The sequence below is a fragment of the Symphalangus syndactylus genome, chromosome 7 (assembly GCF_028878055.3).
Source record: "Symphalangus syndactylus isolate Jambi chromosome 7, NHGRI_mSymSyn1-v2.1_pri, whole genome shotgun sequence".
NCBI classification, from domain to species: Eukaryota; Metazoa; Chordata; class Mammalia; order Primates; family Hylobatidae; genus Symphalangus; species Symphalangus syndactylus.
In genome coordinates, this window is record NC_072429.2 from 98,691,057 (window position 1) to 98,718,059 (window position 27,003).

Below are 27,003 nucleotides of genomic sequence, written 5' to 3' on the forward strand. Positions count from 1 at the left end.
CATTGAGGATCTTAGTCCAATGAAGATGACAGACATAAAAATTTAATCACAGGACTATATAAAGCATGCTCTACAAGGTGGAGGAACGTTATTGCAGCGGATGCAAGTTGCTTGCGTTGCCACAGACAGTCAAGGAAGTCTTCACTTAGAAGAGATGACATTTGAAATGAATTTAGAGGAATTCCAAAAGTCTGAAGCTTCTGACTGAAGGCTTAAAATCCACTAATATCTGTATTCCATAACTTCTCTATATATATCCCCAGACAAAATTATTCTATAATTCACACATATCACCTATCTTTTAAAAGTCTGATAAAACCCAAAATGAGTCTTGTCTCACCTTTCCAGATTTTTCGTCTTCTAGGACTGCCAATTTTTTTTTCTGCTTATTATATTCTTGTCTTCTCTCTAAAACACTCATAATATTTTCATCTGTTAAATTCTTCCTAAACTCACAGAACTGAGGCCAGAATTTAAACAGAACCCCAAAAATTGTCATCTGTATAAAAAAAAGTCTCAGATTACAATTTTATACAAAGGTACCAATTTAAACTCTATTCACCATAATAACAGATTAACTATTCTGTCTTTAATATATACCATGTTTGCTCCAACTTATTGTCTCCAGACATCTTGGTATAGTTTTGCTCAGCACATGCTTATCATCAATGGTTTTTATTACCAATGAGAAGTCTTTCTTTTAAAAAAAACATACACTAAATACACTTAAAAGTCACTTTATTCTTTACGTTTCCCTAACCAATTGATTGTATTAATAAAGAATCCATTAGGTCTTTTAAAATAAGAAATTTATGTTTTCTTTTAAAACATATACTAGTTGATCTGCCATACACTCTGCTGTTTTATGCAAGTATTCCAAATATCCAGTTCATCAAGGAAACTCCCTCCTCCCTCTCTTCTTTCTTTTAGAGAAAGGAAATACCATTTTGCCTCTGGAAAAGCTCTTAAACAAAGCTGCAGATCTAAGAATAAATCTTGAGTAAATTTTAAATGATATAATCTCTTACTTTTATGTGAGAGCAAGAAAAGTAACATTTAAAAAGCAGAACGGTATCCTGGACAAATGCTTTCTATAAGGACACTTTAAGTTATTAATTGTGATATTTATAGAGATAAGAATAGTTGCTCTAATTCTCATGCCAAGTTTTTCCATTAGTTCCAGAGGCATACATTACTTCCAAGAAGGTAGGACTTGCCACATAAGATCAAGTCCAACATCTTATTGCTAGGAATGGCCTTTACCTAATACCCTGGAAAAAAATGAACCATCCCATTAGGCTCCAAGCCAACTCATAGGGGAAAAGAGGAATCTTTAAAGAGTAAATGCTGCAGTGATCAACAGAGACCTGAAATGCATTACTCCTCTTTTCCATACATGAATGCTATTAGTAATACTAAAATTATTCACTCCTTTTAAAATACAGTTTTGTTATTGAATTCTATAGCCTCTTGGGAATGTAAATATAAAATCTAGAGATACTTTATTTGATGAAACACAGGCTTTTAAGACATTTTCATTTACATTTACCTGCCATACATTTAATTAAGTAATCCCCTGTTTCAATGTTAAGGGATCATGGCAGTTTTTATTATGAACTGAAGCTTAAATACTCCTCCTCCTCTATTAATCATACTTCTCAGTTATCTTTCCAAAACCTGAGTCAGTCCCAGTTCTTGAATATATATATTTCCATTTAGAAGGCTTTCTAAGAAAAAGTCACCCAATTAAGACACAATTTTTCAATAGAAGGCATAAAACTATTGTTAAAAGTTGCAATTGAGATTGTAGGTTAATATATATTGTTAATTAAGATTACCCTGTACCTCTCTAATCTTAAAAGATAACCAAATTATGGATAAGAAAATGTTTTAATAAATATAGAGCTACTTTACTTACTGCCAGTAGATAAATAATGGCTTTAGTATGAGCAAAAAGGGGCCAGTGAAAACTTGGCTGAGTGATGCAAACTTTCAGGCTATTGGGAGTGGGAGTGAGGGATATACAGAGGCTACACTGATACAACACTAAAACTGTCAGCAGTTTTAAATTTACTATGCAGCCCTTCTGCTCAACTTTGCTCTCATTTCCAATTTGATCTTACTCCTTTCTGTCATGATGTATTTCTTCTCATATCATTCATTTATGTGTCCAAAAAATGCCTTCTCTATGCCTGGCATTTGGACTGCAAAGATAAACAAGAACCATTCCCTGCCCTCAAAGAGGTTACAATCTAATGGGAAAGTCAGACATGAGAATAATCACTTTCAATTTAGTGTGATAAGTGTTACGACAGAGGTAAAAACAAGGGAGAGAAGATGATACTGCAAAAAGCTCAGGAGAGAAAGCAGTAAGGGCCACTTATGAAACTACAATTATTTCAGTTAGACTAGGGCAGAGATGGCAGGGAGTGGTAAAAGATGTAGCTAGAGAGATACCTAGGAGTATGGACTTCATTCTGAGGGCAGTGGGAAGTATCTGAAATATTTTTAAAATTATTATTTGTAGAGACAGGATCTCACTATATTGCCCTGGCTGGTCTTGAACTCCTGGCCTCAAGCAATCCTCCTGCCTTGGCCTCCCAAAGTGCTGGGATTACTTACAGGTGTGAGCCAGTGTGCTCGGCCGGAATTGAAATATTTTAAGCAGAGAAGTTACATGATCAGATATACATTAAAAAAGGATTGCTCTGTCTGCCCTGAGTTGGATGGTTTGGAGAGAACCCAGAGGCAGGGAGTTTCTGTAATACATTATGAGTCATGTTGCAGATCTAAAGTGAGGTAGTTGAGTGGAGGTGTGGATAGAATGACAGATAACGAGGAGACAACTAGGTAAGTTTTAAGAATGGATTAGATACAGAGGTAAGGAAATGAAATAGAGGGAAGACATGGAGATGGCCAACCAGATCTGTGGCTTGTATCCTGGGATAGGAGGCAATGCCATTCTCTAAACTTCCTTGGGAAAACAGGAATAACAACAGATTCAGCGTGATGAGGCCCCTAAATAAAGATTATTTATTTTCAGATGCTCTAATGTCCATATTTAAGATATATCTAGGACTCCCTTTTAGAAAATCAGGTAGAAGTCATAGGCTAGAGGACTCCAATAAAATTCTTTGGTTACAATCCCTGAAGAGTATACCAGAACCAAATGGTATCGGCAGCTCCAGACATTTACCGTCAGACTCAAGGCCTTTGATATCAATGGGTAAGTCCTGGCCTGGTTACTAGGAAACCCAGGCTAGGCTAAGCTATCTCTAAGATCTTTTCATTAACAGATGTTACCATTCTGACACCATGTTTCTCTATAGCACGTCCTCAATCATTCCTCTATATTTCTGCCTATTTTAATGCATAATTTGGATTGTGAGTCCACTTTTAGTTCCTTAGAGGACGTAGAACACAGCCGGCTCACAAATGAATCTAAGAATAATCGCCTTTTTCCATGCTCAAGGGCAATAATACCCTAAATCTCTGTTTCATATCACCTCATTCATGACATGGCCTTCCCTATTACCCCTATTATAATTTATTTTTCTTAATCATTTTTTAGGAACAACATCACTAAAAGGCTTTTTAAAATGCAAATAAATTATGTTCACCAAGTCACTGTTTTCTATTATTTATCTTAAAAAGAAGTAACTTGAGCAGGTTAACAGGCACAATTTTCCTTTCATGAGTTTGTATACTTTATGTTGGTAGAGTACTTAAATCTCCTCTCACTTATTTTATGAGCTATGTGAATATTCCAATCTTTAAAAATACACAAACCTTGGGACACACATATTTTACACATTTTTGTGGTAGCAGATATTTTAAAAGGAAATATGAATGGTGGAAAAGAAAGGAGGAATTAGCTGGAGTTTAACAAGTTAAAAACAAATATGGTAACCATGGAAAGCCAAAAGGTAATATTTAATTTTATTTACTGTATATGATCACGAAAAAAAATGCATTTAAGTTACTAGCTTTTTATATTTCAGTTGCATACACAAAGATTATTTAAATTAAATAGAATAAGTCCCAGTATTGGGAGGACTGGAACCTTGTCAAATATGAATAACGTACAAGCTTTAAAAGGATATCTATCTTTTTAATTTTTATTTACTTTTTTTCAGTTTTTTTTTTTTTTTTTTAAGAGACGGGGTTTTGTTATGTTGCCCAGGCTGGTCTCAAACTCCTGAGCTCAAACAATCTGCCTGCCTTAGCCTCCCAAAGTGCTGGGATTACAGGCGTGAGCCACCACGCCTGGCCCAAAAGAATATCTATCTTTAAAAGGATTGTCAATCTATTTTAAAATATGCTTAGCCACATGCCCTGATCTCTTACCTGTGCCTCTCTAAATACATATGGTCCTAACTCCTTCCGGTGTTCAATAATCTTCTGGGCTTGCTCTACTGGAATGTCAATTTGTAAAGCTGGTGGAATACTGGAATTAATAAAGCAGTTGATAATAGTTGTAATCTTCTTTTGGATGACAGAATCATCACAATGAGAATGGCACAAGTCCTGAACAGAAGGAAAGATAGAACGGTGTATAATTAATGCATTACTAGAACACTTAATAGAACTGTATCAATATGTGTTTCAATTAATATATATATTTCAACTTTAGGTCAAGAAGGCAATGGGATATTTCAAGGCTGTCTTTAAAAAATTATAGATTTTCTTTCTCTTGGATTTGAGGAACCTAAGACTTTGATACATCTACATTACATAAATACAGATTTCATATAATCCTGATCACTTATTCCTCTAGGCAAAGGAATGACATTAGTATCTACTTTGACTCATTTAACAATCATATAATGAGGGCCTGTTGTATACCAGACACTGAGCTGAGCCTCAAGGCACAGCCCCTACCCTTTTAAGGTTCAATCTCCACTGGAGGAGAAGTGTGAGGACATGTTGCTCCAATTTTGGATAGTTAATAAATGTTATGATAGAGGTCTACATAGTATCCTAGGAGAACATTGAGAATAGGCACCTAACTCCGCCTACAGGTGGATATAAAAGCTTTCCCATCCAGTCCTGCTTCTATGCCAAGGTGATTTAGGCTCAAAAAGTAGTGGGCATGCTGGTTGTCAACAGGTGTGCCATTCTATATCTTTTATTATCTATGTTGTGTAGTTACCCTATCATATTATCCTCTTTATAGATAACCTAAAATTAATGATCATACATTAAAATGAGCCATTTAAAAAATTGTCAACATTTTAGACACAGGGGGTACATGTGCAAGTTTGTTATATGGGAATATTGCGTGATGCTGAGGTTTGGGGTACAGATCCTGTCACTTAGGTAGTGAGCGTAGTACCCAACAGGTAGGTTTTCAACCCACCCTCCCCTCACTACCTGTTCTAGTAGTCAGCAGTATCTATTATTCCCATATTTATGTCCATGTGTGCCCAATGTTGAGCTCCCACTTATAAGTGAGAACATATGGTTTTTGGTTTTCTTTTCCTGCATTAATTCTCTTAGGATAATGGCCTCCAGCTCCACCCACACTGCTGCAAAGGACATGATTTCATTTTTTTATGGCTATGTAGTATTCCATGGTGTCTATGTACCACATTTTCTTTATCCAATCTACTACTGATGGGCACCTGGGTTGATTCCATGTCTTCGCTATTGTGAATAGTGCAGTGATGAACATATGTGCACATTTATCTTTTTGGCAGAATTATTTATTCTCCTCGGGGTATACATCCAGTAATGGGAAGGCTGGGTCAAATGGTAGCTCTGTTTTAATTTCCTTGAGAAATCTCCAGACTGCTTTCCACAGTGGCTGGACTAATTTACATTCCCACCAATAGTGTGTAAGTGCCCCCTTTTCTCTGCAGCCTCACGAAGCAGCTGTTATTTTCCAACTGTTAAATAATAGCCATTCTGATTGGTGTGAGATGGTATCTCACTGTGGTTTTGATTTGCATTTCTCTGATGATTAGTGATGCTGAGCATTTCTTCACGTTTCTTGGCCATTTATGTACCTTTTGAGAAGTATCTGTTCATGTCCTTTGCCCAAAATGAGCTAGTTTTAAAGTCACAGGTGTAGGACTATCATTTTTTTAAATAAAGAGGTAGTTTAGCTTGAATTATGGCATTTCTCTGTCAAAGACATTATTTTCCAAATCATCAGAAAGCAAACAAATTTGGAAACTTCTCACTTTAGGGCCCAGAAATGAACCAACATTTATTAAGTACCCAGTATAGGCTGAGCATTGTAATAGCTCTACTATGGATATTATAAAAGAAATAAAAATTCTGATGTCTTTCATGTAAAACTTTATATGTAATTTGGTATAAGTGTGAAAAAAGCTTAATATAATGTTACATTGTGACAATTAGCACTTCATACTCAATTTAGCATCACCTTAGAATAAAGCCTATTTAGGCCAGGTGTGGTGACTTATGCCTGTAATCCCAACAATTTGGGAGGCCGAGGCAGGCAGATGGCTTGAGCCCAGGAGTTTGAGACCATCCTGGGCAACATGGTGAAACTCTGTCTCTACAAAAATATACAAAATATTAGCTGGGTGTGGTGGTGCATGCCTGTAGTCCCAGTACTGGGGAGGCTTAGGTGGGAGGATCACCTGAGCCCAGGGAGGTCGATGCTGCAGCGGGTCATTACCACACCACTGCACTCCGGCCTGGGCAACAGAGTAAGATGGTGTCTCAAAAAAAGAAAAGAAAACAAAAAGCCTATTTTATATTATTCAATTAGCCTCCTAACTATGGAATATAAGGCTTGTGAAATAAAACAAATTTGTGAAGCTATGCAATTATAATTTTGAGTAAAAGGACAGCATTTGGACAGAATTATAACTGATTTTTTTTCTAACTTTTCTGCCCTGTTGTGCCATTAGCTTAGTTAACTCTTGCCTATTATTAAGGTCTCAGTTTAAGCATACTTTCCTCTAGTAAGCTTTCTGTAACTCTCAGTCCAGGAGAGATGTCCATCTCAGGTATTCCCGTAGCACACTGTGCTTCTTCCCTTGTTGCACTAATCACACTCTTATAATTGCCTTGTCTACCACTCATTTGTCCTTCTTCTGATACTATATGCTCTAACAGGGTAGACTGTTTTGATCACAGTTGTATCCTCAGGATTTGGCCTGGCCCTTGGTAGGTGCTTAATAAATATTTGTCGGATAAATAAATCCTTCCAGTCTTTTCTTTATGGACACACACACACACACACACACACACGCTTTAGATTAAACCATACTGATTTTTAGTAGCTAGTTTTTAAAAAAAGACCAACGAGCAGAACATCTTTTCCCATCATTGATTATTCTCCTGGAACATTTTTAATGGCTAGAGAATGTTCCACTTTATAGATATATCATAAGTTAGTAACCAATGTCCTTGTTGTACAACTGGGTTCTTTCCAACTTTTCACAATCCCGAGTAATGTTTGACTAAGATTACTCCAGCCATCTCTTTGTATATTACCACAATCAATACGGAGAAGCAGCACAGCTTAGTGGTTGCGGGCATGGGCTTTAGCAATAGAATGACCTAATTCAAAGTCTAGCTCTACCAGTTAATTAGCTGTGTGATGTCGGGAATTTCTTAGCCTTTCTGTGCATTAGTTTCATCTGTGAAGTGATGAGAATGACATCCTTGACCTCATGGGATTCTTGTGAAGAATAAATTCATTATTACATGAAAAGCATTAAGACAATATCTGGCACATAGTAAACACTTAATAAGAGTAAGCCCTATAAGAGTTAGCTCGGTTAGACTTTATCAAGGGGAATAAATGCCTTCCAACTGGCAAACTCCCTCATGGTCCAATGCAAGTATCATCACTCTTGCTGAGACCTCCCTGACCTATTGTCCCCGTACCCCATCATTCTCTCCTCTGTGCTAAAACTATACCTAGTCAGAACATGGATCAGAATCAACATTATTTCCTAATATTTGTTTTCATGGATGTCCTCCTGCCTGAAAGCGGGCAGTGTGTTGTATTCACCTTTTTACGCCTACAATTTAGCATAATAACATTTGATACTTAATAAATGTTTGTTATATAAACAAATTTACTCCTATAGCATGCTTTTTAATAGCTACCTAGTATCGTAAGTCTGTCATGCTACATTGTAGAAAAGATATTAAAATGGAGACCAAGGGCAGCCTTAAAGGAGAAAGTCATAAAACTAAGGGTTCACTGTGTATAAGTCTATAGTTGGTTTTTAAAATACCTATTTTACAAAGTTTATCTCATTACCTCTTGTCCTAGCAAGGTTAGACTTGTTCATATTCATATTAGCTTAAAGATAGTTCTGCCCACCCATAATAAAAAAGTTATCTATTATGGAAAACACACTCTACTTCCTTTCTAATTCTCAAAAAAATTATTTTAATATTGCTCATGTGAAAGATTGTGAAAAAACTTCTCTCAAAAAAATTTTTTTACCAGCCTGGGCATCATAGGGAGACCCCATTTCTACAAAAAAATTAAAAACTAGCCAGGCATGGTGGTGCATGCCTGTACTCCCAGCTACTTGGGGGGCTGAGGTGGGAAGATCACTTGAGCCCAGCAGGTCAAGGCTGCAGTGAGCTGTCATTGTGCTACTGTACTCCAGCCTGGGCAACAAAATGAGACCCTGTTTCAAAAAAAAATTGTTTTTTAATGTTACAGTCTCAGCTGAGAATAGTACAAAAACTGTTGATAACAGAAAAGGGTAGAAAACAGTTTTACTGTATGTTGGAAAAGCTTGGAAATAAATTTCATTGAGCAACTACTAACTATATGTTGAACAACTGTATTAGTGTCACATAATACATAGTTATAGGCCATTTGAAAGCATTATGCTCCTAAATTGTTAATTTTTATTCCTCACGTTTACAATGGGATGGAATAGACTGCTTGCAAGGAAATGAGCCTGCTACCTCTGGGAGCATTTAAGCAAAGACTAAAATACCTTTCAGTATTTCTTGACAACATTTCTTTATTCAAGTCTAGACAACATAACATGGAAAGTCCCTTCCTCCTCTTCAATGCAAAGATTCTGTATGATTACATTAAACACTTAACCCTGAAAATAAATTGCCTTTGTACCTACCCATTTCTCTTTTACTTATTTTGTTAAGAATTTGGCTATTCTTTTTCATCTCTAATTCTTTCTAATTACTTTCTCTTCTCTGTTGGTTTATTTATCCATAATCCAGTATCCTTGATTACTATTACTATAAATATGGCTGGGAGGGATCCTTACAAAGAGATCTTGGTTGTATGGATACACCAAATATAGACATTGTTAGGAAAAAATATGTACAGTACATTTAAGATATAATTGATATGTAGAAATATAGTTAAAACTCTCTTCAGGAAGGTTCTCATTAAATCATATGTATGTTAATACCTGAAAAAAACCTATTACAGGTTGAGTATCCCTTATCTGAAATGCTTAGGACCAGAAGTGTTTTAGATTTTGGATTCTTTTTTGGTTTTGGAATATTTGTGTTGTACCTATTGGCTGAGCATTCCAAATCCAAAAGTCCAAAATCTGAAATACTCCAAGGAGCATTCAGTTTAAGTATCACATTGGCACTCAAAAAGTTTCAGATTTTGGAGCATTTCAGGTTTCAGATTTTCAGACTTGGAATGCCCAACCTGTATTATCATTCCAGGGCTCACTCTTACTCTTCACTATATAATAATATATGTATCTAGATATTGGAAAATAAACATCTCAATATTTATATACTGGTAGGAAGAAGATAGCAAAATTTGGATACCTTATACAAATCTTGTGCATAAAGTTAGTTAAAAACCTGACATTTTAATGCATTTCCTCCTCAAAACAGGTGGTTTTCTCCAGCTCCCGATACAATACCTTATATTTTTGTACTTCTTGCCAAAAGAGTAAACCATTTTCCAATAAATCTCCTTTTAGAGCCACAAAACGTTGAAATTGTCTTGAAGTAACTGGATTCAATAATGCTTTGCGAAAAGCAACGATTTTACAAGATGAAGAGATCCACTTACTCTCCACAGGCTGTCCAAAACAGAGAATATAGGAAATTAGTTCATTAATTAGGCTAAGAATTACCAACTTCTATCTCCTATAATTTTGCCTGTTGAAATGCGTGGCATGGCTATAATAGAATTTCGCAACATTTTCACCTGTTCCTTTCTCTTTTGTCTCCTTTATATTTTTATGGCTTCATTTTTAGGAGGTAGAGTGAAAAAGAAATGACTAGACGATTTAGACCGCATGACTACATTGTTTAAAAATGTTAACAGTTATTACAGCTTGAGATTATGGTGAAAAACTACTTTTTAGTGCATTGTATGAGTTCTGTGCTTAAACAGAGCAAAGTAATCATAATGTTATATGTTATTACATTATTTATTTTATTATTACATGTTATATATTAATATATAATTCTCCTGACTTTTAAAAAGTAAAAGTAGTTAAACATTTAATATATTTCTCATTTTTAAAGAAAAAATTATCAATTGATTCTATAAGTTAAATAATTTACTATAGAGCTTCACTATAATTTTATCCTGAAAATATTATATTTTTAGATGAGACATCTTTGTTATTTTAATAAATTATGATTTAAAATAATGATAACAAATGATTATTAATAAATTATTTTAATAAAATTCCTTTGACTGATGGTTTACTTTACATAACATAAAAGCTAGAAGCACCCATGGCATTTTAGTGACACCTAAAGGTATTTTTATCAACATTTATTTTATATCTTTACAATTTGGAAATATAAAATATCTACTTTTAAAAATTTTGTCCATTTAAAATCACATATTCAACCCTATTTAGCCTTTCAGATTCAAAACATAAGAAATAGATTTTATTGAATTCACTAAATAGATTTTAATATTTAAGTTCCCCAAAGCTGATTTTTAGCTTACAATCATGCAAGGAAGTATCATTCCAAAGACAATGATTTAGATGGATTTAGCAACACATAAAATAAATTCCTTGAAACAAATATGTGACCATCAATTTAAGTGTTTAGAGAGTTATATTTTTTAAAAAGTGCCATGGTAACACAAAGGAAGGAGTAACTAATTCTGCCTGGAGGAGTAAAACCTTTACAGAGAAGGGCCTTGAGGATGACATCTGAATTGGAAACTGAAAAGTGAAGGCAACTCCAGGCAGTCTAGATGAATGGTGGTGCCGTTAACCCAGATAAAGTGAATAGATGTCCATCACTATTTTAGTAAGACACAGGTCATGTTCTCTGGACAAAAAGTTAAGACCCCCACCATATGGTCCATATTAAAATTATAGCCCTACAAATAGGAACAACTATGTATTACACTGGGATGTTTATTTAAAACCCACTCAGCAAATAATATTTTAAGATCTGCTTAAGATACTAAAACTTAGAAATTTAAAACTTGTAATTTAAACAAAACAATAAAATATATGTAATAAAGAATTATATAAAAATAATTCCATTCTATGTAATATTTCAATCAAAATTATAGCAAAAAACAAACATTAAAAAAGTTTATTTCTTTTCAAGAGGAAAATACACAAAAGAGCGTATTAACAGTTACATACATTCCTCCAATATTCAAATAAACATCTATTTTTGTTAGTTAGCAGAGGGTCACCTAGGTCTAGTTGGACATTTCATTAGGACCTGCAGAAGGATAAATACACATAAACTTATAAGCTCAAAAGGAAGACTATGTTTATGATGCTTGTTACAAAGTAAAATAGGCCATTTCTAGACAGGTATTATATTGTAGTGGTTTTAAGTCACCAAAATGATAGTTATCTTAATTCTTTTAAAGCTAAAATTCTATCTTTTTGCTTTTAATATTTTTATTTCTATTTCAATTTGATTTGATTTTTTATGTGTGCTCCTTGCCGGCAAAGTGCCCTTGTGAGGATGCCTGAGAGCAGCGTACAGTTATGATTAAAATGCAGTTTTAAATAGAAGGGATAATGTGCCAGGTGTGGTGGCTCACGCCTGTAATCCTAGCAGTTTGGGAGGCCACGACAGGTGGATTGCCTGAGCTCAGGAGTTCAAGACCAGCCTGGGCAACATGGCAAAACCCCATCTACACCAAAAATGCAAAAAATAAGCCGGGTGTGGTGGTGCGTGCCTGTAATCCCAACTACTGGGGAGGCTGAGGCACGAGACTTGCTTGAACCTGAGAGGCAGAGGTTGCAGTGAGTTAAGATTGTCCCGCTTCATTCCAGCCTGAGCGACAGAGCAAGACTCTGTCTCTAGATAGATAGATAGATAGATAGATAGATAGATAGATAGATAGATAGACAGACAGACAGATAAGTAAAAGTCATAATGTAAGATGATTTAACCTGCTGATTCTGCTGTATGCTGCTCATTTTTGTGTAATTTACTCTCAATAATAAACTATCATATGTTGGAATGCACAGCTTGTCTCAGTAAATCCATGACATGCAGAATAAAGAAAAATACATATTTAAGGCAATCACACACTTCCAAGGTTGAGCAGGTCAAAGATTTCTTTAAGAATAGAGCTCCTTATTCAGGAGGCGAAGGCAGGAGGATCACTGGAGCCCAGGAGTTAGACGTGATAATGAGCTATGATCATACTACTGCACGCTAGCCTGGGCAACACAGCAAGACCCTAATAATAAAAATAATTTTTTAAAAAAGAACAGAGTTCTGAATTCCAAGGGCCGACGGGAGGCCTCTAGCAGGGGACTCTGGACTTGCGGAGGAACCCTGTTTTGCTTTTTTCCCCCTGCCTTTTCACCCAATAAAACCCAGCTTTATTCACCCTTTAAACTGTCTCCAAGCCTAAATTTTCCTGGCCATGGGATGGACAAGAACCCAGTCTTTAGCTGAACAAAGGAAAAGTCCTGCAACATTCTTGGCATGCAATGTGGGGGCTCTTGAAGAGATGTATCAGAATTCTACAACGCATCTAGTTCTTGGGCAAGTCACTGAAACGTGGGTCAGATGTTGAAAACTGCTGTACTATGATGTGAAAATAAAGCCCACTGCAGCTCAACAAGGCCTACTGCCTCTAGACTCCATCTCTGTGGGCAGGGCATAACTGAACAAAAGGCAGCAGACAACTTCTGCAGACTTAAACGTCCGAAGAGAGCAGTGGTTCTCTCAGCACGGCATTTGAGCTCTGAGAATGGAGAGACTGCCTCCTCAAGTGGGTCCCTGACCCCCATGTAGCCTAACTGGGAGACACCTCCCAGTAGGGGCTGACAGACACCTCATATAGGCAGCTGCCCCTCTGGGACGAAGCTTCCAGAAGAAGGATCAGGCAGCAATATTTGCTCTTCTGCAGCCTCCACTGGTGATACCCAGGCAAACAGGGTCTGGAGTGAAACTCAAACAAACTCCAACAGACCTGAAGCTAAGGGACCTGACAGTTAGAAGGAAAACTAACAAACAGAAAGGAATAGCATCAACATCAACAAAAAGGTCATCTACACCAAAACCCCATCTGTAGGTCACCAACATCAAAGACCAAAGGTAGATAAAACCACAAAGATGGGGAGAAACCAGAGCAGAAAAGCTGAAAATTCTAAAAATCACAGCACCTCTTCTCCTCCAAAGGATCGCAGCTCCTCACCAGCAATGGAACAAAGCAGGATGGACAATGACTTTGACAAGCTGACAGAAGTAGGCTTCAGAAGGCCGGTAATAACAAATTTCTCTGAGCTAAAGGAGGATGTTCGAACCCATCGCAAGGAAGCTAAAAACCTTGAAAAAAGATTAGACAAACGGATAACTAGAATAGACAGTGTAGGGAAGATCTTAAATGACCTGATGGAGCTGAAAACCATGGCACGAAAACTTCGTGACGCATGCGCAAGCTTCAATAGCCAATTTGATCAAATGGAAGAAGGGTATCCGTGATTAAAGATCAAATTAATGAAATAAAGCAAGAAGACAAGGTTAGAGAAAAAAGAGTAAAAAGAAATGAACAAAGCCTCCAAGAAATATGGGACTATGTGAAAAGACCAAATTTACATTTGATTGGTGTACCTGAAAGTGATGGGGAGAATGGACCCAAGTTGGAAAACACTCTTCAGGATATTATCCAGGAGAACTTCCCCAACCCAGTAAGGCAGGCCAACATTCAAGTTCAGGAAATACAGAATACAACAGAAAGATACTCCTCGAGAAGAGCAACCCCAAGATACAATTGTCAGATTCACAAAAGTTGAAACGAAGGAAAAAGTGTTAAGGGCAGCCAGAGAGAAAGGTCGAGTTACCCACAAAGGGAAGCCCGTCAGACTAACAGCAGATCTCTTGGCAGAAACCCTACAAGCCAGAAAAGACTAGGGGCCAATATTCGACATCTTTAAAGAAAAGAATTTTCAACCCAGAATTTCATATCCAGCCAAACTAAGCTTCATAAGTGAAGGAGAAATAAAATCCTTTACAGACAAGCAAATGCTGAGAAATTTTGTCACCACCAGGCCTGCCTGACAAGAGCTCCTGAAGGGAGCACTAAACATGGAAAGAAACCACCAGTACCAGCCAGCATGAAAACATGCCAAAAGTAAAGACCATTGATGCTATGAAGAAACTGGCATCAATTAACAGGCAAAATAACCAGCGAACATCATAATGACAGGATCAAATTCATATACAACAATATTAACCTTAAATGTAAATGGGCTAAATGCCCCAATTAAAAGACACAAACTGGCAAATTGGATAAAGAGTCAAGACCCATCAGTGTGCTGTATTCAGGACACCCATCTCACATGCAAAGACACACATAGGCTAAAAATAAAGGGATGGAGGAAGATCTACCAAGAAAATGTAAAGCAAAAAAAAAGCAGGGGTTGCAATCCTAGTCTCTGATAAAACAGACTTTAAACCAACAAGATCAAAAGAGACAAAGAAGGCCATTACATAATGGTAAAGGGATCAATTCAACAAGAAAAGCTAACTATCCTAAATATACGTGCACCCAATACAGGAGCACCCAGATTGATAAAGCAAGTGCTGAGTGACCTACAAACAGACCTCGACTCCCACACAATAATATGGGAGACTTTAACACCCCACTATGAATAGTAGAGAGATCAATGAGACAGAAAATTAACAAGGATATCCGGGCCTGAACTCAGCTCTGCACCAAGCAGACCTAATAGATATCTACAGAACTCTTCACCCCAAATCAACAGAATATACATTCTTCTCAGCACCACATCACACTTATTCTAAAATTAACCACATAATTGGAAGTAAAGCACTCCTCAACAAACGTAAAAGAACAGAAATCACAACGAAGTGTCTCTTGGACCACAATGCAATCAAATTAGAACTCAGGATTAAGAAACTCACTCAAAACTGCACAACTACATGGAAACTGAACAACTTGCTCCTGAATGACTACTGGGTAAATAACGAAATGAAGGCAGAAATAAAGATGATCTTTGAAATCAATGAGAACAAAAACACAATGTACCAGAACCTCTGGGACACGTTTAAAGCAGTGTGTAGCGGGAAATTTATAGCACTAAATGCCCACAAGAGAAAGCAGGAAAGATCTAAAATTGACACCCTAACATCACAATTAAAAGAACTAGAGAAGCAAGAGCAAACAAATTCAAAAGCTAGCAGAAGGCTAGAAACAACTAAGATCAGGGCAGAACTGAAAGAGATAGAGACACAAAACACCCTTCAAAAAATCAATGAATCCAAGAGCTAGTTTTTTGAAAAGATCAACAAAATTGATCGACTGCTAGCAAGACTAATAAAGAAAAGAGAGAAGAATCAAATAGATGCAATAAAAAATGATAAAGGGGATATCACCACTGATCCCACAGAAATACAAACCACCATGAGAGAATACTATAAACACCTCTATGCAAATGAACTAGGAAATCTAGAAGAAATGGATAAATTCCTGGACACATACACCCTCCCAAGACTAAAGCAGGAAGAAGTTGAATCTCTGAATAGACCTATAACAGGCTCTGAAATTGAGGCAATAATTAATAGCCTACCAACCAAAAAAAGTCCAGAACCAGACGGATTCACAGCCAAATTCTACCAGAGGTACAAAGAGGAGCTGGTACCATTCCTTCTGAAACTATTCCAATCAATAGAAAAAGAGGGAATCCTCCATAACTCGTTTTATGAGGCCAACATCATCCTGATACCAAAGCCTGGCAGACACACAGTGAAAAAAGAGAAATTTAGACCAATATCCCTGATAAACATCGATGCGAAAATCCTCAATAAAATACTGGCAAATCAAATCCAGTAGCACATCAAAAAGCTTATCCACCACAATCAAGTCTGCTTCATCCCTGGGATGCAAGGCTGGTTCAACATATGGAAATCAATAAAAGTAATCCATCACATAAACAGAAGCAATGACAAAAACCAGATTATCTCAATAGATGCAGAAAAGGCCTTCAACAAATTCAACAGCCCTTCATGCTAAAAACTCTCAATAAACTAGGCATTGATGGAATGTATCTTAAAATAATAAGAGTTATTTATGACAAACTCACAGCCAATATCATACTGAATGGGCAAAAACTGGAAGCATTCCCTTTGAAAACTGGCACAAGACAAGGATGCCCTCTCTCACCACTCCTATTCAACGTAGTGTTGGAAGTTCTGGCCAGGGCAATCAGGCAAGAGAAAGAAATAAAGGGTATTCAATTAGGAAAAGAGGAATTCAAATTGTCCCTGTTTGCAGATGACATGATTGTATATTTAGAAAACTCCATCTCAGCCCAAAATCCCCTTAAGCCGATAAGCAACTTCAGCAAAGTCTCAGGACACAAAATCATGTGCAAAAATCACAAGCATTCTTATACAATATTAACAGACAGAGCGCCAAATCATGAGTGAATTCCCATTTACAATTGCTACACAGAGAATAAAATACTTAGGAATCCAACTTACAAGGGATCTGAAGGACCTCTTCAAGGAGAACTACAAACCACTACTCAATGAAATAAAAGAGGACACAAACAAATGGAAGAACTTTCCGTGCTCATGGATAGGAGGAATCAATATTGTGAAAATGGCCATACTGCCCAAAGTAATTTATAGTTTCAATGCCATCCCTATCAAGCTACCAATGACTTTCTTCACAGAATTAGAAAAAAACTACTTTAAACTTCATATGGAACCAAAAAAGAGCCCTCATTGCCAAGACAATCCTAAGCAAAAAGAACAAAGCTGGAGGCATCACACTACCTGACTTCAAACTATACTACAAGTCTACAGTAACCAAAACAGCATGGTACTGGTACCAAAACAGATATATAGACCAATGGAACAGAACAGAGGCCTCAGAAATAACACCACACATCTACAACCATCTGATCTTTGACAAACCTGACAAAAACAAGAAATGGGGAAAGGATTCCCTATTTAATAAATGGTGCTGGGAAAACTGGCTAGCCATATGTAGAAAGCTGAAACTCGATCCCTTCCTTACACCTTATACACAAATTAATTCAAGATGGATTAAAGACTTAAATGTTAGACCTAAAACCATAAAAACCCTAGAAGAAAACCTAGGCAATACCATTCAGGATATAGACATGGGCAAGGACTTCATGACTAAAACAACAAAAGCAATGGCAACAAAAGCCAAAATAGACAAATGGGATCTAATTAAACTAAAGAGTTTCTGCACAGCAAAAGAAACTACCATCAGAGTGAACAGGCAACCTACAAAACGGGAGAAAATTTTTGCGATGTGTCCATCTGACAAAGGGCTAATATCCAGAATCTACGAAGAGCTCAAACAAATTTACAAGAAAAAAACAACCCCATCAAAAAGTGAGCAAAGGATATGAGCAGACACTTCTCAAAAGAAGACATCTTTATAGCAGCATGATTTATAGTCCTTTGGGTATATACCCAGTAATGGGATGGCTGGGTCAAATGGTATTTCTAGTTCTAGATCCCTGAGGAATCGCCACACTGACTTCCACAATGGTTGAACTAGTTTACAGTCCCACCAACAGTGTAAAAGTGTTCCTATTTCTCCACATCCTCTCCAGCACCTGTTGTTTCCTGATACCCAAAGGACTATAAATCATGCTGCTATAAAGACACATGCACACGTATGTTTATTGCGGCACTATTCACAATAGCAAAGAGTTGGAACCAACCCAAATGTCCAACAACGATAGACTGGATTAAGAAAATGTGGCACATATACACCATGGAATACTATGCAGCCATAAAAAATGATGAGTTCGTGTCCTTTGTAGGGACATGGATGAAACTGGAAAACATCATTCTCAGTAAACTATCGCAAGGACAAAAAACCAAACATCGCATGTTCTCACTCATAGGTGGGAATTGAACAATGAGAACTCATGGACACAGGAAGGGGAACATCACACTCCAGGGACTGTTGTGGGGTGGGGGGAGGGGGGAGGGACAGCATTAGGAGATACACCTAATGCTAAATGACGAGTTAATGGGTGCAGGAAATCAACATGGCACATGGATACATATGTAACAAACCTGCACATTGTGCACATGTACCCTAAAACCCTAAATAAAAAAAAAAAAAAAGAAAAGAAATTAAGAACATGAAAAAAAAAAATAAAACCTATCAAAATTCAAAAATCAAAAAAAAAAAAAAAAGAAGACATCTATGCAGCCAACAGACATGAAAATATGCTCATCATCACTTGTCATCAGAGCAATGCAAATCAAAACCACTATGAGATACCATCTCACGCCAGCTGGAATGGCAATTATTAAAAAGTCAGGAAATAACAGATGCTGGAGAGGATGTGGAGAAATAGGAACGCTTTTACACTGTTGGTGAAAGTGTAAATTGGTTAAACCATTGTGGGAGACAGTGTGGCGATTCCTCAAGGATCTAGAACTAGAATTACCACTTGACTCAGCAATCCCAGTACTGGGTATATACCGAAAGGATTATAAATCATGCTACTATAAAGACACATGCACACATATGTTTATTGCAGCACTATTCACAATAGCAAAGACTTGGAACTAACCCAAATGTCCATCAATGACAGACTGGATTAAGAAAATGTGGCACATATATACCATGGAATACTATGCAGCCATAAAAAAGATGAGTTCATGTCCTTTGCATGGACATGGATGAAGCTGGAAACCATCATTCTCAGCAAACTATCACAAGGACAGAAAACCAAACACTGCATGTTCTCACTCATAGGTAGGAATTGAACAATGGGATCACTTGGACACAGGGTAGGGAACACTACACACTGGGGCCTGTTGAGGGGGTGGGGGGCTGAGGGAGGGGTAGCATTAGGAGAAATAACTAATGTAAATGATGAGTTGATGGGTGCAGCAAACCAACATGGCACATGTATACCTATGTATCAAACCTGCATGTTGTGCACATGTACCCTACAACTTAAAGTATATATATAAAAAAAGAACAGAGTTCTGATAGAGTCACATTTTCCTCCAAATTCCATTCACCAATTAAAAACAGTATCAGTGCTCAGTTGTCAGTTTAGAAAACAGTGTGTCTTCAGTGAGGATTTTTGAACAAGAAGGGGAAAGAAAAACAATACTTTGACAGAGCAAAACTTACAAGAGGAAAAATATAATAAACATTACTTGCCTTCCAGACCCCAATTTTCTTTTCAGGCTTCTGTAGTAAGAGCTCTTCTGCTATGTCTTTCATCTGTACCTGAAAGCAAAACCAATTATTTTATTCCAGTTATTCAGACTAAAGGTTTGAAATCATTTACTAATTAAGTAGCTAAAAAAATGAGATAAAGGTTAACTTGGACAAGAGATAGTGAAGTTTAGGAGAAAGAGGATCAAACTTAAAAATGGAAGCCCTGTGGTCAGGTACCAAATTTTTCTGAACACTCTATCCTCATCTGTAAAATAGAGATAATACTACCTGATTGTTACTGAGCCAAATGATGATAGTTTCACTTGAGCTCACATGGGAACCGAAGCTGGAAAGACAATTATGACTTCTCAGACTTTTTAGCTATTTTCTAGCCATATGCTTTCACAACTAATTTTAAAAGAGTACTAAAAGTTACTCAACACGGAAATACAGTAGATATTTCTTGGGGTTATTGCCTATTCATATCATTTCCCCTTTCTTGGGAACCACTCATAACAAATCTATGCTATTGACTCTATCTCCCTGTCCATAGTGGAGAGATCCAGAAGCAGATCTAGAGAGATAAGGACTAGAATCACTGGGGCTAAGTCTTTTTGATAGACAGAGCCAGGAGGAAAGATCCGAGAATTCTTGCTGGGTTCCTAGGGCTGTCCTGGCCTACATCTTTTCTAAAGCTTGGACGTCAACTCTTAAGTGTGTGAGATGCCCCAGTAGCATTTTAGAATCAATCTTCACCCCTCCTTTTTGTCTTTGGTTCAAAGTTGCCAAAATCAGTTTATTTTGCTGGCCACCCAAAGAATGCTAAGTCAAGCAATGACTATGCATTACAATAAAATTACAGTGATAAACATAATGAGGAAACGTGGTAAATAATATTAGCAAGCCAGACGTCCTTTTACTTGGCTTTGGATAGAGAATTGGAGTTAGCCTGAAGAAAGAGAATGAGGAGATTTGAGTTTTTCCAAAGCTTATTTCCAGAAACATTTTGCCTAAAGTCAATCCTTCTTCTTCATACTATAAATTCTGTCTTCCCAGCTGTACTGTGTTTTCCATAAGTTGCTCAGCTCAAATGACTAAGGATATTTCCAAATAAGTAGGCCACAAAGTGTTTGAGAAACTGAATATAGAACGAAGCTTTTCAGGTTCTTCCTGATTAGTATTAATGGCACATGGCTTTGCATACTAAAGTCCAAAATTGCATGTTTTCTGACCCCTGTGTTATTTTTATAAAGATCAGATTTGCCTGAAACCCAAAAACAAGGTGTGCTAATGACATTTTAAATTATCAAAGAAATACTTCTTATAAAATAAAAACAAGACAAAGCAAAGACAAACTCACTTTACAAAATAAAAAGTAAAAATCCTCACTCCCCAAACCCATCCCAGGAGGCAGATCTTTTTAGGTGTTTTTCTACCATAAGCATAAACATAAACAGATGGATGGATGGATGGATAGATATGCATAGACAGAGATGTAAGTAAATGTAATGGGATTATCTTCTATACATTGTTCTGCATCCTGCTTGTTTTGTTCAATAAATGACATCTTTCATATAATACATGTGGAAATCTCATTTTTATTTTTTAATCTCATTTTTTAAGGAAATCTGCATATTTTTCCATAGTACAGAATTATCATAACTTATCTAATTCTTCTCCCATTTGATATTGCAATGAATATCCTTGTATAAACTTGTCCACTTGTGTGAGGACTTAATATTAAAAATAACAACTATATTAATAGATAACATTTGAGTGTTTGCCATGTGCCAGGCACTATTCTAAGAAACTAAGCACATGTTAATTTCACTTCATTTTTCAGAACAACCTTACTAAGTAATTACTATGACCAACTCAATTTTTCAAATGAGGAAACAATCTATGAAACTTAAAGGTGGTACAACTAATACGTGGCAGTGTTGAGATTAAAATTGGCTGGGCACTGTGGAACTTTCCTATAGTCCCAGCAACTCAGAGGCTGAGGCAGGAAGATTGATTGAGCCCCAGTGGTTCAAAGCTGTAGTGCACTATGATAGTGCTTGTGAATAGCCACTGCACTCTAGTTTGGACACTGAGACAACAGGGTGACCCCTGACTCTCAAAGAAACAAAAAACCAAAAACTTGGAAATTTTGACTCCATGCTTTTTTTTAAAAAAAATTATTATTATTATTTTAGAGACAGGGTTTCACTCTGTCACCCAGGCTAGAGTGCACTGATGTGATCATAGCTCACTGTAACCTCGATCTCCTAGACTCGAGCAATCCTCCTGCTTCAGCCTTCCAAGTAGCTGGGACTACAGGTGCATGCCACCACACGTGGCTGACTCCATACTTCAAACCACTCTCAACAGAAGTACAATGACTAAGGCCTGGCATGGCGTCTCACACCTGTAATCCCAGCACTTTGGGAGGCCAAGGCAGGAGGACTGCTTGAGACTAGGAGTTTGAGACCAGCCTGGGCACAGAGCAAGACTCCATCTCTTCAAAAAAAATTTTTTTAATTAGCTTGGCATGGTAGTGCATGCCCGTAGTCTCAGTTACTTGGGAGGCTGAAGTGGGAGTATTGCTTGAGCACAGGAGTTCGAGGCTGCAGTGAGCTAGGATCACACCACTGCACTTCAGACTGGGTGACAGAGAGAGCCCATTCCTTAAAAAAAAAAAAAAAAAAAAATACAATGGTTGGGTCACCAGGTATGCACATTTGAAGTTTTGAGAGGTACCGACAACTGCTATCAAAAGATTATACTAATTTATATACCTTTATCTTTTGACGTGCTGCAAACTGTTCACTTGCAAGAAACAATGGCAGCCATACATTTTCTAGCCTATTTTGCACATGCTTCTGGATTTCAACTAGTACAGGTGCATCAAGCTGCTCATGAAGAATCTTCCCCCAGCCACCACTTAAATGCATTACCTAAGAAAATTAAAATGGAAACAGAAACCATGGTGCTTTCTAAAAGAAACACTAATAGTCATTAATTCATTCATTCACTACAAAACCATTTGCTGCACCCTGAGGGGTGCCAATTTTCATTTTCTGTATAACATCTCCTGGCTATACTGAGCAATAATTCCCCTAAAATCAGACAGACAATTGTGGTTTATGTGGTGGTTGTTTTAGATGTATGATTTGTGCTTACTTATGATATATCAAAAAGAACACAGAAGTGGGATTTTTATCCTGTGTGGCCACAGCAATGGCATTTTTTTCCCTCCATGGACTCAGTGTCTCCAACTGAAAAATGAGGACATTAGTCTATTAGTTTTCTAATATCCTATGAATCTGTGATTCTAGTCATATTGATCCATTTAATAATTTTCTTCTGTGGATGAGAAAAATGTGTTAATTAGTTAAAAGACAACCTTGACTCAGATATTATAAATATGTATATTACCAACAAATGTTGGTTTGGAGATAGGATGATGGCAGGCAGCTGTAGTACACTATGCACCAGAACAGTGCAGCTGTAGTGATAGCAATGTAGGGCTTTTCCAACAACCTCTAAGCAGAAAACAGAGGCAACAGGAAGCAGAAAAAGGTCATGTTTTATAGATAACAAGTACCATTTGTAAAACACAACTTCTTTGTGATCTAAATTTTCCTTCTGCTTAATTATTGGCTTCAACAAGCTACTAATGGCTTTTTCCTGCCATAACTCATTCTGGTTGCTACCTGTTTCTGTGTACATACCACTCAAAATTTCTGGATTGCTCAGTGGAACAACTGCCCTTTTCTTTGTTCTCCTTTGAGCAATAATATTAATATAATATCACTACTAATACTATTGTTTTATATAAAAACAAAAAGGAAATCCTCTTCTCAGTCCTCCTTTAATATCAATTAAATAATATCAATACTAATATTTTTCTGTATAAAAACAAAAAACGAAAAAAAAAGACTACCTTGCTAATCAAAGAGCAAATTGGCTGCACAACTGAAATCTGGACTAGCACGATCTTTATAAAACAATGTGATGCAGACATCCTTAAGTATAAAATACATTTTAAAAGTAATGACAAAGACAAAGAAGGATCATTGGGGAAAATCCTCTGTAGTAAGCACATCCATTTGCTATGATAGCAATGGGTGACTTTCACTGACTTAGATTCTCAGCATGTTGTGTGTACTATGGAGGATTCACACAGTAGCATGAGATACCATGAAACCTCACGCAATGTAGCACAAGCCAAATAGAAAACAAATGCTTTCCATGTGTTTATTTCATACTTGTGCTTATTGAGGCACCCAACCACTTTTGCTAATGTGTCCCAGATTTGTATCTCAGGGAACTAAGGACAAAGCATTTTTGTCAAAGTTGCTTAATTCCAGAATTCCTGCTCCCTCTCACTCCCAAAGACTTTTGCCAATTTCTCCTGCACCCCAAAGATCTAGCTTTTAAATTTGGTATGCCTTACTTGTGAACCTCTCTGAGTTTTTCTTTAATTTACTGAATTTAGCATTAATCTGAAATTTGTATTTTATTAATATATACCATTAGAACATGCATTCTTGTAAACTACCAAACAAAAAAAATCATAAACTATACATTACATCTTTAGGTATGAATGTAATATTAACAAACTTCAAGCTAAATAAATTATAATAATTATTTATATTTCAAAAGTTAAAAATTGAGCCATATTTCATGAGCAGTGTTACATGAACACAAACCTACTGCTGAATCCCAATTTTATATATATATATACACACATACATATATATACATACATATATATACATACATACATATATTTACATACATATATATACATACATATATATACACATACATACATATATATACACATACATATATATATATATATATATATATATATATATTTTTTTTTTTTTTTTTTTTTTTTTTTGAGACACAGTCTCACTCAGTTGTCCAGGCTGGAGTGCAGGGGCACAATCTCCACTCACTGCAACCTCTGCCTCCTGGGTTTAAGGGATTCTCCTGCCTTAGCCTCCCGAGTAGCTGGGATTACAGGTGTGTGCCACCACATCTGGCTAAGTTTTGTATTTTTAGTAGAGACAGGATTTCACCATGGCCAGGCTGGTCTCGAACTCCTGACCTCAAACAATCTACCTGTCTTGGCCTCCCAAAGTGCTGGGATTACAGGCGTGAGCCACCGCGCCCAGCCCAATTAGTGTCAATCTAATGACACTGTAGTTATTTAGTTATTAATAAATTGTGATTAAGGCCATAAGACTTTGGTCCAACAAAATGTTCAAACTGTCCTGGTCAATAAAAATAGTTTCTGGGGAAAATACAATTGTAAGGAGGATTTTCTTTTCTTTCTTTTATAATATTTGCTCAAGGCTCCATAGTAAAGAGGATTTTCAAAGATCGATTATATTTGGAGTAATATCAGTTCAGAGAAGAACAGAAAAGTGGTAGAGATTTAGCTTAATGGTTGATAACAGCTGTTTTCCTACATGTTGACAGGTGCAGGGAGCTTGTCCATCTTCTTCACCACTTTATCTTCAGCACCTAGAACAGTCTGGCATAGTGAAGGCACTCAAATTTGTTGAATGAGTCAATGAGTATGTGAATAAAAGTTATTTTATTCTATAAACTACTTTTTAGAGTAACACAGTTTTATACTATATAATATTTGAGTATTAAAGACATTTAATTTATAGATGCTCATAAATACCTAAATAAATATCAAAGGTCTTTAACACATTAGTCATAAGCAAAAGAAAATAAAATAAGAGATTTTCAGGTTGTTGGCAAAAACAGAAATACAATACCGGTTTTCAAACATCAATTTAAAAAATAGGTTTGCATGTTGATACCTGGTTCTGCTGATACAGAGAAGCTGGACTGTTGGGTCCAAAGAAATACTTTTTATTAAGGTATTTGTTTTTAATGTATGTAGATTTTGCCTTCCTTTGATTTCGATCTCTGTAAGTTATTCTCCGGAACTGCTCGATGTCTGTCCAGCACATAAGATCCATGCTAAAATGAAAACAAAAACAATGTATAGCTCTTCATATTTCTTCCTCTAAGTTCTAGTAAACACCTGATTGTTGTTTTGACAGAACTTAGAAAGTGGCTATCTTGACTAGTAGCATTAGATCATGGAAATAACGAACCCAATATTGTATCTCTGATCCCCTTCTAGGCTAGTTCACTTGACTCTATCAAACTCCTAATCCTAGCTAAATATATGAATGATGACAAAGGAATTTTGGGATCAGAAAAAAAAAATCTATCACCATTATTGGTGGGATCTCAGAGTTCTTTCACTAATTTCATCAATTCAAAAATGAGAAAATTTCCACCTATGTCATGTCATTTGACAAAAGGTCAAATTTAGAATAATCCTCATCTTGATGGGTACCAAAAAATAGAAAGCTTGAATAAGGGCCAGGCACAATGGCTCACACCTGTAATTCCAGCACTTTGGGAGGCCAAGGCAGGCAGGCAGATCACTTTAGGTCACGAGTTTGAGACCAGCCTGGCCAACATGGCAAAATCCCATCTCTACTAAAAATACAAAAATTAGCTGGGCGTGGTGGCACATGCCTGTAATTCCAGCTACTGCAGACGCTGAGGCATGAGAATCACTTGAACCCAGGAGACGGAGCCTGCAGTGAGCTGGGATCATGCCACTTCAGCCTGGGCAACAGAGTGAGACCTTGTCTCAAAAAGAAAGAAAAAAAAGAATGAATAAGACCTACTATTTGATAGCACAATAGGATGACTATAGTCAATAATAACTTAATTGTACATTTTAAAATAACTTAAAGTATAACTGGATTGTTTGTAACTCAAAGGATAAATGCTTGAGGGAATGGACACCCCATTCTCCATGATGTGCTTATTTCACACTGCATGCCTGTATCAGAACATCTCATGTACCCCATAAATATATACATGTACTATGTAGCCACAAAAATTAAAAAAATTAATAAAAAATAAAAAGATAGAAAAATCCTCATTACAATGAAAGGAAACCATATACAGTGAAATTTGGCTCCCAGATCTAACCAGTTTCTGTTAACTAGGGAGAATATTAATAGGAAAAAATATATTGAACGCTTCAGTTTATATTAGATAAATATGTTATAAGGTTCCAAGATTCTGGGTAAAACTACAATGTTTCATTTATAAATCGGTTAATAAAAATTATAAAATATTATAATTTCAATATCTCAATGAAATATAAAAAGGACACATTCCGGAAATAGTAATTAAAATACCAGTCTAGAGAAATATAAAAGAAAGAAACATTAGAAAAGAGAAAAAATAGAGCACACTGGTATTTTAACTTAGCCAATGCTAAAAGTACCAACATTGTGTAACCACTTAAAAGAACGATGTGGAGGTTGCTACAATCAAAATGTACTCCATCTTTAAAAAGTTAC

At 36.5% G+C, this 27,003-nt stretch overlaps 1 protein-coding gene across 2 annotated transcripts in view; it reads right to left on the reverse strand.

Annotated features, from left to right (window-relative positions):
* RGS22 (regulator of G protein signaling 22) overlaps nt 1-27,003 on the reverse strand; it is a 154,420-nt gene that overhangs the window by 17,100 nt on the left and 110,317 nt on the right. For both annotated transcript variants that reach the window (XM_055286886.2, XM_055286885.2), the window contains exons 18-23: nt 25,429-25,591; nt 22,378-22,536; nt 19,598-19,666; nt 9,864-10,025; nt 4,348-4,527; nt 341-499 (exon numbers count right to left, since the gene is read on the reverse strand). In XM_055286886.2, the coding sequence (XP_055142861.1) occupies nt 341-499; nt 4,348-4,527; nt 9,864-10,025; nt 19,598-19,666; nt 22,378-22,536; nt 25,429-25,591 (892 nt within the window). The remainder of the gene's footprint in view (nt 1-340; nt 500-4,347; nt 4,528-9,863; nt 10,026-19,597; nt 19,667-22,377; nt 22,537-25,428; nt 25,592-27,003) is intronic.